Source organism: Cucurbita moschata, unplaced genomic scaffold (assembly GCF_002738365.1).
Source record: "Cucurbita moschata cultivar Rifu unplaced genomic scaffold, Cmos_1.0 Cmo_Scf00005, whole genome shotgun sequence".
Lineage (NCBI taxonomy): Eukaryota > Viridiplantae > Streptophyta > Magnoliopsida > Cucurbitales > Cucurbitaceae > Cucurbita > Cucurbita moschata.
Genome location: NW_019268521.1, coordinates 5,847,709 through 5,861,810, shown reverse-complemented (window position 1 = coordinate 5,861,810; position 14,102 = coordinate 5,847,709). Strand labels below are relative to the sequence as shown.

Sequence of the window (14,102 nt, the reverse complement as noted above, 5' to 3'; positions counted from 1 at the left end):
AAAAAAAAAAAAAAAAAAAAAAAAAAAAAAAAAAAAAAAAAAAAAAAAAAAAAAAAAAAAAAGTGAATTAAGTGGTTCGAAATCAAATCTTGCTAATTTCTTTTCGTTTAGCTGGCAACTCAAAATGCGTCCTCACATTGTGATCATCCCTTTGTTGTTCAACAGGGGTTTGAAGTAAGTAAAAATCAGCCTACTTCTTCCACTAAATTAGAGAAGCACGTTTCAGCCAGCAAGCAACAAAAAAAGGAAAAAGGAAAAAGAAAATAAAATTACACTACAACTCCAGAAGGGGGGTGAAAAGAGATGGAACCTTAGCTTCATATATGAGAAAGCTATGAAAAGCGAGGACCTTCTCTCCTTCGGAGAAAGGACAGGGATGGGAAGGCGGGCTGTGGACTCCATTTTCGTCGTCGTCTTCAGAGTCATTCTTGGATGTAGTGTCGGCGGAATCGGAAGCAACCCGACTATCAGGGCTTCCCATTTGGATAGCTACTTTGATGAATGGTTAGTTGAGAATCGAGTTGGGTTCCAGTTCAGGACGAGAAGAAGAAGCAAGGAGGACTCCTTCAACTACTGCTGCTGGGGTTTCCTCCCTTTTGGAATGGAATCGAATGGAATGCCGGGGGGTTTTTAATCGCACTAATTGGGCCTTTCCCCCGTCTTCCTACGTACCATCCACTATCTTAGCCTCGCAAGCTCTTATTATGTACACCTTTTTATTATATTAAAAAATAAATTAATTAAAATTCCTAAATGAAATGAATAGCTAATTTAAAATTTTTCCAATTGGACAGTCTCTGTTCTATTCTATTCAAATACATGAATATAGAACATTGTACAAGTATACATGAAATTGGTTTTAAGACCACCTCGGACATACCTGGTTGTCGCAAGATGAGTGGTACTAGAATATATATGGGCGTGGGCCGAAACGAAATTGAACACCAGCGCCATCTGGGCCAGAGGAAGCATCTACAGCCCAAACACTCCCATTCGATTCCCAATGCTGCCTTATCCAATATGTTGTACTATTAGTCTCATACGTTCAAGAAAACGGAAAGTAACGTCCTCACAGACCATGAGGCTAAGCCAATGATCAACAAAACTACCCTTACCAGTAATTAAACTTCGACCAAGCCATCACTGATCTCAACATCTCCCCTACAAACGCGCTGCCCATAGCCCTCAACCACAATAAATGATTCATACTTCTATTGTATTCTTCGATTCAATACTAATTTTAACCTTACAACGGTAGCTTGGATATTATACCTTCTAGCATACCTGACCCCGAATAATAATAATAATAAAAAAGATAATAGGTAGATTCCATGGAAAAGGAAGGCAGCGCAAAAGAGGGAAGGCAACTATGAGAAAAGAACACATGGGCATGGCTGTTGTGTGATGGGTATGGCTATTGTGAGATCTCATTGTATTCTCTTATTTTTCCAAAAGGCAACTCAGCTCTTTGTCTTATGCTATTTGTCTGGGGGCGAATGGGGCATTGGCAATCGCCTGTCCCACAGCCCAACGCAAACCTGGGAAGGCAAGGCCACGCCCCTAATTTTACACCTGTCATCTCTTCTCTTTCCCCCTTCATCATTTTCTTGATCAATCACAGCTATTCCATTTATGGGCCATCTTCTTCCCATCTCATCTGCATCACAGACTCATCCGGACTTTCCATTTCCTTTTTTCATTTCTTCTTCATACATAAATAAACCAGAGACAGAAGTTGGAAATTAATGTTATCTTATCTTATATCATAGAGTACACACATGAACATGATACACATCTAATTAACCCACAAAAAGAAAAAAGAAATCAAACAAACAAACCCCAGATCAAATCCAGAACAGATTGAATTGAAAGGGAAATTTCAATCGGAAAACTTGAAAAAGGAAAATGGTTAAATGAGGACTGAACATGGATGGAGCTCCCTTCATCTGCCTCTGCTGCTGAAATTCATCTTTTCGTAGTATCGAATTGAGAGAAGCGAGAGTGAGAGATGGACCTCATCCTTCCCCCACCGGGCTGGCGGCTTCGACCCAATCATCGCCGGGAACGGAGACCACGGCGACGAGGAGGAAGCGGACGAAGATGTGGAGGAGGAGGAGGACTGGGGCTTGGTAAGAGGCCAGATGAAGAGCGAGTGAAGGCGGCGGAAGCCACCGAGGGCCAGAACTACAGATCGGAGTTGTTGATTGCCACAGCCGGTGTTAGCCCAGTGCCTAGTGCAGATCAGCTCCCAAAGCCGTTCATCTTCAGCGGTTTTGTGCCATTGCTTGCTCACACAGGCCGCCATGGCCAGAGTCCTGGCATCCACATGCTTAAAAACCTCAAACAGCAAATTATCATCCAAATTCATAAATCCAGTCTTGTCGGAGACGCCTCCTCCATCACAGTCATGGGAAACCGCCCTGGGTTTCTTCTCCGTCTTCCGATCCCCTTTCCCCTCCGGAACAACTCGCTTCATCTCCAAATACCAGAGAAATGGAAAACCCTCTTAGCCCTTTACAAGTAACGAAAAGAAACCGCGGGGAAGAAAAGGGATTGAGGAATTGGGTAAGAGGGAGGAGGAAGTAGGAGAAGAGTGGTGGTGGTGAAGAGAGAGTTAAAGCATAAGGTTTGAAGGGTTAGGAAGAGGACAAGATGAGAATTGAATGCACCTGGATGCGGATGTCTTTTCTCCAATTTCACCAACTCTCTCTTCGCCTTCTGTCTCCTTCTCATTATCACCATTTTCATGTTTGTTTTCACGGATACCCAACTCCTCAACCCCGATATACCACGCTTCCTATCCCTATTCCTACTATCCCTATTCCTACTATCCCTATTCCTACTATCCCTATTCCTACTATCCCTATTCCTACTATCCCTATTCCTACTATCCCTATTCCTACTATCCCTATTCCTACTATCCCTATTCCTACTATCCCTATTCCTAACCCTCCCCCCTGTTTGGATACACCTCCACCCAACTCTCTCTTTTACTTTTCTTCTAAATTGTAATACTAATCTAATACAAAACATTAGATGAGTTTAATGGATCATGTAGATTTGAGTTGAGTTTGGTCAAAATTACAAATTGGTTGTTCAACTATTTTTTAAGGCCACCAAATGAAATATGTAAATGTAAATAAAGGTAAAGGTAAAATGGTTGGGAGTTGGGATTAAAGTAGCTTTCTATTGCTTTTAATTACTGCTACACATTCATACTTCTTCTATCCTGATTTTTGGTTTTTTGCCTCAAACATTCCAAGCAATATTTTCGAGAATCGTATCTGAAAATGATGTTTTTGGCATTTTTATACCATACTTTCTCTACTTTTACACCAAACAAATTAAACAAAATCAATTCTTATCCTTTTATTTATTTTTTCTTCATGGGGAATGATTTCTTTGTTTAACAAATATTCATAATAACTAAGCAACAAATATTTATAATAATTAAGTCTCACTCTTAATATTGATTTGGTTTTGTTTTTCTACTATAACCTGGGAAAAATCTCCTATTTGTTTAAAAGCTCCTAATAAAAAGGACGGCTATTACATTGTTACACAGTTAGTAGATGTTGTTTATTTTGGTCGGGGGAGACCCATTGGTGTGTAAAAGGAGCCACACAATTGAGATGATCCGAATGAAAATGATGGACTTCATTGTCTGTCTATCTATCTTGCCTTGAAATGGCGTTTGAAAGGAACATATCATCCAGTAATCACCACGCACACACGCATATCTCTATATATATATATAGGGGAATGAAAGATACTGAATATCTCCATCTCCGACTCTCCAACAACCCACTTTACAACACACAAAATCAACGATCAGGAATTCCGGGAGAGTGGGCGGTGCAATCTGAATCCGTGACCCACAGGACAAATCCAAGAATGGGGTTTCACATTTTTTCGCTACTAATGTGAACTCAAAGTTGGTGGCCACCGTGGCAACCGCCGGATGCGGCGGCAACGGCCGCTGTGTTTTTCCACCATTCGGTCAATAAGGCAACCCGATCACGAGCGTTGCCAAAATCTCCTTTCCCCCATTTGGGTTATAATAAATTATACATGGTGGCACTCATTGAAATTTCTTTTGCAGGTTTAATTAGAACAAAAGTCACGAAAATTATGGCCTAAGGTTTGAAGACATTGAAGTATGAGGTATTGATTTATGGGGGGTTTGTCTCTTCAAATCTATATTATCAAGTTATTAACTTGGATAAGAGTAATTAGTGGAAGAAAGCTACTGTGTCCGGAAAGTAAGCTTTTTTGAGTTTCTTGTGTCTGCAAAAAGCAGAGCGTCGTGGTGGGGACGACGGTGAGGTAAAGGTAGTTGTCAAATCGACCAACCTCAATTGGAAGACATTAGCATCTCAAATTTAGGTCAAAAGTTTGATTTGAAGGAAAAGAAGTTCCATATTCTAAGCACAAAAAGGAGAGAGCTTTGAAACCACCCACCAATCACATCCAACCAGGTTGCCTCAGTATCCACTGGGTTACCAAAGTCAAAACTTGGCGTGGGGGTTGCACTGCAAATTTGTCCATTCCAAATCAAGAAAATTGCTTCAATTTCGTTCCACAATTGAACGCAAGGCGTATCGTTTAATTTAACAAAAGTCAAACTCCCAACTGCAAGAAAGGAAAAAGGGAAAACGCCGTAATACCCATTCCCCCAATCGATGAACATTACCGATCTTGTCACGAGCATTTGAAAGCCTTAAATATTGGAGGGCAGCAGTGTCAAATAATCTCACGTTAACCGTCCAAATTCTTCACAATTCAATACCAACTCGCCCTTTACCTTATACACACACACACACACACATATATATATCCCGAATTCGCTTACTGAGACTCACAAACTTAGCAACTCTACCAGACATCAATGGCAATGGAAATGAGCGCCACAGCATCAGGCAAGCGTCTCTGTTTTGTTGTGGGTGTTCTGTTAATGGTGGCGTCGGCCCATTTCCTAACGGTCGAGGGCAGAACCTTGAGATCAGTTTCAGAGAAGTTAGGTGATGGGAAGGAGACAATGGGAGGTGTGGAGGCAATTGGAGTGGCAGCTTTTAGGGACCAAGTTAATTCATTAAGTAGCAGCAGTCACAGTGAATTTAGGAGCTTGAGTTTCGTGCTGGCGTCTGGGCCTAGTAAAAAAGGTCCCGGACATTGACCGTTTTTGCCTTTTCTTCTTCTTGTTCTTCATTGTTTTGTACAATTATACACAAAATTGAAACTTTTGTATCAGTTTTAGCGAGGGAGATCTTGTTTTTGCATTTATTCGTATTACAGAGTTGGGGTCATGAATAACGTAAGTTTCAATTATTTTGTTTTCTTGTACCAAAAACATAGATCACGATCACGATTCCAATCGCATCAGACAAACGGACAAAGCTTTAAATTTGACCATTGGAATTGGACAGCGAAGAGTAGAAGAAATGGAGGAAGATTAGATTAGATTAGGGCTGAAATGGATGGATGCGGCGCCCTCCTGGATGGAGGCCTAAAAAGAAGATCCTTGCTTTGCTTCAACATGGAAACAAAGTGGAAATCGAGATTTTGTTTGACCACTTTTTATTGGTTTTGTTTATATTTGTATTTGGGTTTAGTTTATTAATATTGGAATTGGAATCCCGTGTTTTGTGTGTTGGTGTTTGATGACTTCAGATTAAAAGCATCACTTCTTTTGTTGTTAGTTTCGTATGTGCTTACATGAGCATTTGATTTGAATAAGATTCCTTCTTCTTTGTAGTTTTCTCAAGCTGAACAGCCTTTTTTCCTTGCAATCACAGCAGCGTTTCCAAAATGGTTTCAGCACACAAATTTACCCATGGATTGGATTCAATCCATGAATGTTTTGCCTTTACCTTCTATTTCAAATGCCCAAGATGGGGGAATGCAGGCATGTTCTTGAATGCTTTTCGAGATTTGTATAGGAAATATGAGCACCACGCAGACAAGGCGAGACAGTGAACCGGTGCTTACAATTCTGGAAGCATAGTCCCCTACAACCGTGGTGATCAAATTCGTTGCCGAACACTCATCTCTATACGCCAGACGGGTCACACAGAAACATCCATAAATCTACAAGGGGTCGAGGTGATTCTATTTTGGGTACCTACACCAGAGGCAGAGCATGTACTCCCTGATTCTGGAGAAGCTCATTCAGTCTCAAAATACATCCTGTTCATATATATAAACCATGAGAACAACTCATTCAACAAGCATTAACATGTACCGAAGCCAAACATTTTCACTGCCCCATATCAATCTCAAACCCAGTTCATTTGGTATAAGTTACCCATCCAGCCTATTTCGCTTAGCTAGAGAAAAGGAGGTAAAAATGAATATGGTTGGTAAACTTGTAGTGTAAGACAATGACATTTGAGAAATCTGGTGGAAAAATGCAGAACAAGCTAAAAAAACTGATGCCACACTGCATATCAAGAACTTGACCTTTTGGATTCAGAACTCATTTGGAACAGATATAAGTCTTCCAGTAGATCACCATACAGCACAATACAAATCTAAATTAGCAACGCATGATACCACAGCAATATAAGTCTTCCAATATAAGTCTTCCAGTAGATCACCATACAAATCTGAATAACTTCAGAAACATAAAATGAAAACTAGCAATGCATGGTACCACATCAAGAGGAAGCATAGGCAAACAAATAGACACATTTGTATTTGATTAATTGAAAGAATAAATCAAACACTTCCCCAAGAATACTCGTCTATACCCAATTGAAGTAAACTAATCTACAAAATCTAGTGAAGCATTACTGAACACAAGCACTACAGCACAGGGAACAATTCGTGGTCAACAAATTTAGAACATCAAAGGAATGTCCATGGTATCAAGATAACAAATGAGAAATAGTAAACATGGGATTATGAGACAAAAAAAAAAAAGGCCATAGAACCTTGCACAAACATCTCAAATCGCGCAATCCCAAAGATGCATTTTTCACCGGGATTTGACAAAGGGTTGCTGCAAGGAGCTGTAATCAATACGCAGGTTCAAAACCCATAACCAACTAAACATGAACATCAGACAACTTGCATTCTTCCACCATGAACTACGAGGTTCATGCATCAATGTAGTGACTTTAAATATACCACAATAGGAACAAAGGGTTGCAGCTATTTTCCAAGGGCACCTAAAAACAAAAGCCATTTAAACCTCTCTAATTTCTTACAATGCCTCGCAGCGGATTGTAATGTCAATGTACTACAACTTGAGCCCTATTCATAGAATCATAGTTGAGTACAATACAACCAGAGCAGGAGCAATGAAACAAAATACTATGCAAGGAAATTAAATATCAATGGAGAGGCCTGGATAATGAGTTAGCCACATTCTAATCAAAACATGCTCGGGAACACAGATGATCAAGAACAAGTTTATGCCATGAAACCACAGCTTTAAATTGTAAAAATCATAAAATAAATAGAAAAGCACAACACGAGTCATGATAAAGGGGCGGGGGTCCTAGACTTTGAAATTCAAAGGTTATGTTTCTCATGTAAGTATCAGACATTCATAAGCAATACAAACAGATCTCCGTAAACGCAACCCTCAAGAAGCAGTCTGAAAACCTAATTCACATTCTACGAGAACAAAATCCTGGAGAAATCAGGGTTCTTGAACAGATGGGGTTTCCTCCTTGTCGGTGGTCGATACAACAGGAGCAGACGACCCGTTTTCAGCTGTAGAATCGGACGCAGCTCTAGCCTTGACAGTATCGAGAGTGCGCTTGCTGATCTCCCTAGAATAAAGCTGAAGGATCTCGATCCCGTCGTCGTCGGCGCTGGCTTTAGCAGCGGCGAAAGAATAAGCTTCCTCCTCTATAAGACGCGCTGCATCGGTGGCCTCTTCATGGGGTACAGTGCCATAGCGCTTGGAGAGAACAGAGGGGTTGGAGAGCGTCTCGATGAGGCGTTTGATGACAGCGTCACGAGTGCGCTGCGAAGGCGGCCAAATACTAAAGGAGGTGCTAAAAGACTTGGATGATTTGGGTGACTCCTTAGCCTGATCTCCTGGGGAATCCTGTTCGGTGGTCGGCACGGTGGCGATCTCGGTCTCAGACATTATGCGGATGGGAAGAGTAGAACAGGAAAAGCGTAAGAAGGTTCAGATTTGGAATTGGAAAAGGGCAGGTTCACTTAAGAAGAAACCCAAGGGAGGTAAAGGGACATTATTGCGGACCACCGTGAACTAATTATCGCGAATCCGACGGTCGAAATTATTCGCTGCGTTTCGGCCATCGATCGTTTCATTCTTTTTTTTTCTTTTTTTTCTCTTTTTCTCTTTTTCTTTTTTCTTTTTTCTTTTAATATTAATTACTATTTCAGATAATAATAAAATAAATAAATAAAATAAAAATAAAAAAAAGAAGAAGAAAATACGTGGTAAAATCAAAGCGGAGAGAGTAAATGAAGCATATGGAGCTATGGGCTCTGCACATTGCCTCCAAAGGTATGGCTTTGGGCATAGGGATTCCAGTTCCATCGGATTGTCACAATATCTACCACTTAAAAGTGTGCATAGATATGAAAATATTATTACTCAACGAAAGAAGACAGATTTAAGAATGAGGAAAATAAAAGGGATTGAATGTTCTATCTTCATTGATATTCACGACCTTTAAATAGGATACAAGATACTGAATAATATCTACCAAGAAAATATAAACTAACTAAATCCTGATAATAAAATAAAATATACTACTATTCAAATTCAACTGATTACTACGATATCTAAGATATATTTCCTAACTAATATATTCTGGAAGATTACGAATATCATATATTCCATAACTAATTCAAACTAAAATAAGTTGCACTAAATTGTGACATGGACAAATCTCTAATTGGCTCTTCGCCAACTCTCGGCCACTCAAAGCACTGAATCAAAGTGGCCAGCGTCAAGCCCACGACACGGTGGGCGAGGGCAGCCCCAGGACAAGCCCCCCTCCCCACTCCAAACAGCACCCATTTGTGGGACTCGGCAGCTTCCCAATTCAGAAACCTCTCAGGTCGGAAGCTAGTGGGATCCTCCCACAGTTGAGGGTCCCTATGGATGGCCCAAACATTCACCAATAGCATCCTGCCTTTGGGTATGTCAAATCCTTCAATTCTACACTCTTCAGAGGATTCGTGTGGCACCAACAGAGGAGCTACTGGAAACAGTCGAAGAGTCTCGTAGATTATGGCTTCCACGTATTTTAGGCTGCTAACATCGCCTTCCTCCACCAGCCGACTCTCCCCAACGCACTCTCTTATCTCGCTCCAAGCTTTATTCATTATCGTGGGATGATTCAGAAGTAGCGACATCGCCCATTCTATTGTTCCTGTAGTTGTATCAGTACCCGCAATCAACATCGTCTGCAGTAGATAACCACCAAAGTTCACAATTTATGATGTCAAAATAACAAATAATATTCAAGTGTTTGTCACGGGCATGCACGCTAGATATTGTTGTATCTCGACTTTTTCTTGTGAGTTTTCTTTCTTACAAAGTTTTAAATTGTATCTCATAGGGAGAGTATTCCAACCAATGTGTACATCCCGAAAGTTTTCCACACCCTTATAAAGAATGTGTTGTTCTTCATCTCAACCGATGTGAGATCTTACAGTCCACCCCTTCGAAGCTAGTGCCTTTGTAGGCACACCATCTAGTGTCTACCCATTTCAAGACTAAGACTTCTCGCGGATACATCTCTCTCAACATTTTAAAACGTTTTTACTAAGAAGAAGACCCGTATAAATAATGTTTAGTTCTCCACTAACGACGTATGATCTCACAGGGATTGAAGTTACCATTAATGATATCATCGGAGTAATATTGAGGTTGAGATTCTTGGAAGGATAGCAAGCTCTGAATCATGGTCTTGTTTCCATGTTTTTCATCCGGCCAACGAGAAGCTCGCCTTTCCCGCTCGCAATCAATCAGCTTTTGTAGGAATAAATCAGCTCGACCACTGGCTTTCACCATCCTCTTCTCAAGTCCTTGATAATCAAAGAGTCTCAAAATGGGCAAAAAATCAGCTGGATTCGACGCCCCACTTAAGTGAAGAAGCTCCTTCATGATCTCCTTAAACTCCCTCGCTTCCTCAACATCCTCAACATCTACACCAAAGTAACGTTTCCCACTCACCATCCTCATAACAGTATTAAAAGAAAGCTCGTTCAATTTGGACTGCATCTCCAAGCGAACAAAATCACTACTTTCCCCTGTCTCGCCGTACAAATTCTTGACACATAATTTGAGCTCTTGCACTCGAATATTGAGATACGTGTCGAGGCGTTGGTTGGAGAGTAGCTCTTTGGTGGCTACGCGGCGCATGTTGCGCCAATGGTGGCCGTAGGAGGCAACAGCCACACCGGTGTAGTTGTAGTTCATGTACTTCCCAGAAAGCAAGCGAGGGCGGTTGGCGAAGGCGATGTCGTTTTTGGTAAAGCACTCGCGGACAGCGGTTGGGGAGGAAATAACCACCATGGGACGGGAACCGATTGAAAGGGATAAAATTGGACCGTGTTTGTCGGAGAGATCCTGCAGCACTCTGTGGAAAGGTTGTTTGAGGAGATGAAGGTGGCCGATGAGAGGAAGCGATGGTGGGCTGGGTGGACACCTTCTGGGGCTTTGTTTTCTGAGTTTGTAAATAAGACTAAGAGTGAAGAGAAGCGAGAGAGAGAGCCATGTAATTGTGTTAGCCTCCATGGATGAATATGTTGGAAGTTGTTGCAGGTGCATATCCAAAATGGGCTCAATTTTGCATGGTTTTATACAAGAAATTAGCACGGTGGGGAATTGGGATAAGAAGCTACAGAGTTAGGTAACGGATATATTAGAAGACATTTGATAATGAGGTGAAGAAAAAATGATAACAAGTGAGAGAGAAATGTGCCAAATAAAAGTAGACTGCGTGATCTTCTCTTAGCTTCTATTTCTTTTGTTGATAAATAAGACAGATAGGCATTCCCTATTCTAATAATGAAAATACTCAAACAAAAACTTCATATCCTACGTTACCCAAAATGCTATGTGGCTATACCATTAAGTATGCAAAGCCAACTTCAACTTAAATCACCTCATCAAGATAGCTTCAGATTCCCACCTCCAAACATTAAATTCAAAACAACCCTATGTTAGTAGTTAGTAATTCATAAGAATGAATAAGAGTTACAAGTGTGTGGAAACTTCTCACTAAAAGACGTGTTTTAAAATTATGAGATTGACAACTATATATAGCGGGTCAAAGAGGTAGCGGTGGGTTTGAACTTGGATTGTTACAAATGGTATGTCACGACCCGATTTTCGAGGCTTCGAAAAATCGAATCGTGACTAAAAAGAGGAAACGAAAACAAACAAAAAGAAAAGTAAAGTAAAGTAAAAAGATAAAAATACCATTGAATTAAAACAAGAGAGAGAAGTTTTGTTTCGAAATTATTACAAACATAAAATGAAATACAAAAGACTCTAAAAGACCGACAAGGGACTGACGCTAACCCCCTTTGTGACCGCATAACTCTCGAACGCTCCTCCACCTCGACCGGTACCTGAAAAAAAGAGTAAATAGGAATGAGTATAAAAATCATACTCAGTAAGCCACCTACTTGTAGGCTTTCATCGCAACCTCAGCTTAATAGATTTTCACGGACTTCTCTTTAGCTCTAGGAAATCTAGTTCTGATCTTAGCTCTTTAGAATTTGTCCTTTGGGGCTTCTTTGGTTCTCAGTCCTTTCATTTATACCCCTAGAGTTCCTTTTATGCTAACTCGGGACTGGTGACTTGCGAGTGACTACCTCGGCATGGGTATGACATTACCTGGGGTCTTGCCTAGGAAGTGAGCTGCACTCCTAGCCCCATGGTAATTCCCGGTATTTGGGAGAGCTACCTCCCCTATCCCATCTAGCTAAACGGTCAATTACGACGTGGGTATCCCGTTTCCCATACTAAACGGCTATCGAGCAGTCGAGTCCTGATCAAGAATCCGCTGGTCCCCCACGAAGCTATAACATCACCCACACACAAGTAGCCTAAGGGTACTCTAGAGGTTGCTCGTATGCTGAGGTGGTCTGTTAGACTACTAAGGGTAAGGGAAAGGTTAGGTCTATACCTTACTGACTAGTCACTCTAACCACAAATCCCTAGACTTTATCATTCTTGTGGTTCGTGGAAATTATCTAAGTGTGTACACAACTATCATCCAGTATCATCATACAAAATTCAAGCAAAATAAACATACATGCTCAACAGGGCAATAACATCCATCAAATCCCGGAGCGCAGAGATCACAAGTTCCCATTCTCCTTTCAGCATGAATTAAACATTTACATATAAAGCGGAAGCTTAAAACATAATAGCAACACTCAGATAATTCTCATAATATTTTACATAATACATTCATACTCTTAACAATCAAATTGCTTACATTCAATCATGGAAAGCTACCACCTAAGGTAATTAAACTAGCATGCATGCATAACCAAGCAACTCCTACAAGTATTTCTTTCTAAAGTTCCGTGTGGTGACTTACCTGATTGACACGTGTTCTTCGTTTAGCGCTTCTACACCAATAGCGTGTCTACAAATACTGATTTTCTCTATTTAAGTCCTATTTCATATAAAAGTAGGGTTAGAGTTGGAATCGGGAGGAAATTCGGGAAAACAGAAGTCGAACCGGCTGAAAACAGCACCTCACGCGTATGCACGCGCTCACACGCGCCTGCGGAAAGTATTACTACGCGCGGACGCGCATGAGGGAAGGAAGACGCGCGCTGCGGTATTGCCACGTGTCGCCCGCTGAACGGTCAGCCGAGATCGAGGTCGTCGGTTCGAAACCGGAACGACGCGCTGGAAATCCGAATTCTTTTACAGTGACACGTGGCATCACGAAGCCGGGTCGGTGATCCGGGTTGCGCGCGGGTCATCGGGTCGCGGACTCGAGTAGCGGCTGCCAGCGTTCGAATCCTGCCCGACGCGAAGTATTTCGTTGAATTTCTCCACCAATACACGCCTGCCACGTGTCGACCACTACGGCGACGCGCGGCCCTCTCTTTGCCTGACACGCGTCCCTCCGCCGTTCGTCTTCTTCCTCACCTCTGCGATTTTCCAGAAACCCGATTATTTTCTATTTTCTTTGCATTTTCGTATTTCTTTCTATATGATTCGGATTAATATGATTCCTTCACGAGATTTGTAGATCTCATACTCATCTACTTAGAGGTATTTTCTCGTAATTTATTTCTAACCACAGTGGTAACAAACTCAGTCCAAAGTTGACATGAGATATCAATATTCAAATCATTGATTGAAAATTGGAACTCCTATTTTTTATCCGAATCAATCAAGGCTCCTTTCACAAATTATGACAGCAATCTTGTCTAGATTAACATACTCAAATTTCGGAATCTAACTCTCAATATTTCTAACAGATCTAAGGAAAATCCGAAAATAACTGGTTTCAGAATTTACCTACGGATTTTCTTCTTCCTTGACGGTTTTGGACGATTTGAGAGTCAAGAACGTTCTCCTTTTGTTCTGTTAAGATTTGGTGAAGAAGGCTCGGCCGGAACCGGACTCCTCGTGGCCGGAGCGGCTGTTACCTCCCTCTCTCTAGAACTTTCTCTCTCCCTAGAACTTTCTTCCTTTCTCTCCTCCTTTCCTATTCTTTTCTTTTTCCCCACCCTTTTCTTTTAATCATGTCCCACTAACCTCAATTTCAGAGGTTTAATGAGAAGGAGGGTATAATGACTAAATTACCCTTTCGAGTTGACTTTGACCGTATTTTTAATTTTCCATCATTTTTCTCTCATATTTTTATTAAGTTCTTATTTTATTTTAGTTCATTATTAAGTTCTTATTTTATTTCCACTCATTTTGCTGCCTCACCTCCAATTTTGGTCTCTAAGACCTTCAATAAAATCTCTAGAGTTTGGCTTTAAAGAAAAATTAAATTTTAAGCTTTCTATTAAGGCTCGGATCTTGTATTAGAGTTAGACATTGGACAATGTGTAGTGAAAACACTAGTCCCCAAAAAAATGAATTGTGAGATCTCACGTCAGCATTTCTGATTACTAAGTGTTCA

At 40.9% G+C, this 14,102-nt stretch overlaps 4 protein-coding genes and 1 long non-coding RNA gene across 11 annotated transcripts in view; all 5 read right to left on the bottom strand.

Moving 5' to 3' along the window:
• The window catches only part of LOC111443289 (protein MRG1-like), a 6,495-nt gene extending 5,834 nt beyond the window's left edge, over positions 1 to 661 (bottom strand). The window contains exons 1-2 of one of the 5 annotated variants that reach the window (XM_023081049.1): positions 311 to 661; positions 137 to 190 (exon numbers count right to left, since the gene is read on the bottom strand). In XM_023081049.1, the coding sequence (XP_022936817.1) occupies positions 137 to 190; positions 311 to 481 (225 nt within the window). In that variant the 5' untranslated portion in view covers positions 482 to 661. The remainder of the gene's footprint in view (positions 1 to 136; positions 191 to 310) is intronic. The other 4 variants (XM_023081048.1, XM_023081047.1, XM_023081051.1 and 1 more) reach the window with 4 other exon arrangements.
• Positions 662 to 1,735: 1,074 nt separating this feature from the next.
• Positions 1,736 to 2,795, bottom strand: LOC111443649 (F-box protein GID2-like). 2 transcript variants are annotated; one of them, XM_023081557.1, is made up of 2 exons: positions 2,605 to 2,795; positions 1,736 to 2,561 (listed from the first exon to the last, which is right to left on the bottom strand). In XM_023081557.1, the coding sequence occupies exon 2, from the start codon at positions 2,474 to 2,476 to the stop codon at positions 1,943 to 1,945; it is 534 nt and encodes a 177-aa protein (XP_022937325.1). In that variant the 5' UTR covers positions 2,477 to 2,561; positions 2,605 to 2,795; the 3' UTR covers positions 1,736 to 1,942. The 2 variants fall into 2 exon arrangements, with proteins under 2 accessions (XP_022937325.1, XP_022937326.1); XM_023081558.1 differs by having other exon boundaries at positions 1,736 to 2,562; positions 2,618 to 2,795.
• A 4,560-nt stretch (positions 2,796 to 7,355) lies between these two features.
• On the bottom strand, positions 7,356 to 8,239 carry LOC111443663 (MFP1 attachment factor 1-like). The gene has a single exon (XM_023081579.1). The coding sequence runs from the start codon at positions 8,099 to 8,101 to the stop codon at positions 7,646 to 7,648; it is 456 nt and encodes a 151-aa protein (XP_022937347.1). The 5' UTR covers positions 8,102 to 8,239; the 3' UTR covers positions 7,356 to 7,645.
• Positions 8,240 to 9,276: 1,037 nt separating this feature from the next.
• Positions 9,277 to 10,902, bottom strand: LOC111443444 (isoflavone 3'-hydroxylase-like). The gene is made up of 2 exons (XM_023081251.1): positions 9,832 to 10,902; positions 9,277 to 9,396 (listed from the first exon to the last, which is right to left on the bottom strand). The coding sequence occupies exons 1-2, from the start codon at positions 10,763 to 10,765 to the stop codon at positions 9,374 to 9,376; spliced, it is 957 nt and encodes a 318-aa protein (XP_022937019.1). The 5' UTR covers positions 10,766 to 10,902; the 3' UTR covers positions 9,277 to 9,373.
• A 495-nt stretch (positions 10,903 to 11,397) lies between these two features.
• Positions 11,398 to 13,691, bottom strand: LOC111442670. 2 transcript variants are annotated; one of them, XR_002710342.1, is made up of 4 exons: positions 13,490 to 13,691; positions 12,712 to 13,116; positions 12,552 to 12,629; positions 11,398 to 11,571 (listed from the first exon to the last, which is right to left on the bottom strand). It is a non-coding gene; the product is annotated as an uncharacterized LOC111442670 (long non-coding RNA). The 2 variants fall into 2 exon arrangements; XR_002710341.1 differs by having other exon boundaries at positions 12,552 to 13,116.
• Between the last annotated feature and the right edge of the window lie 411 nt (positions 13,692 to 14,102).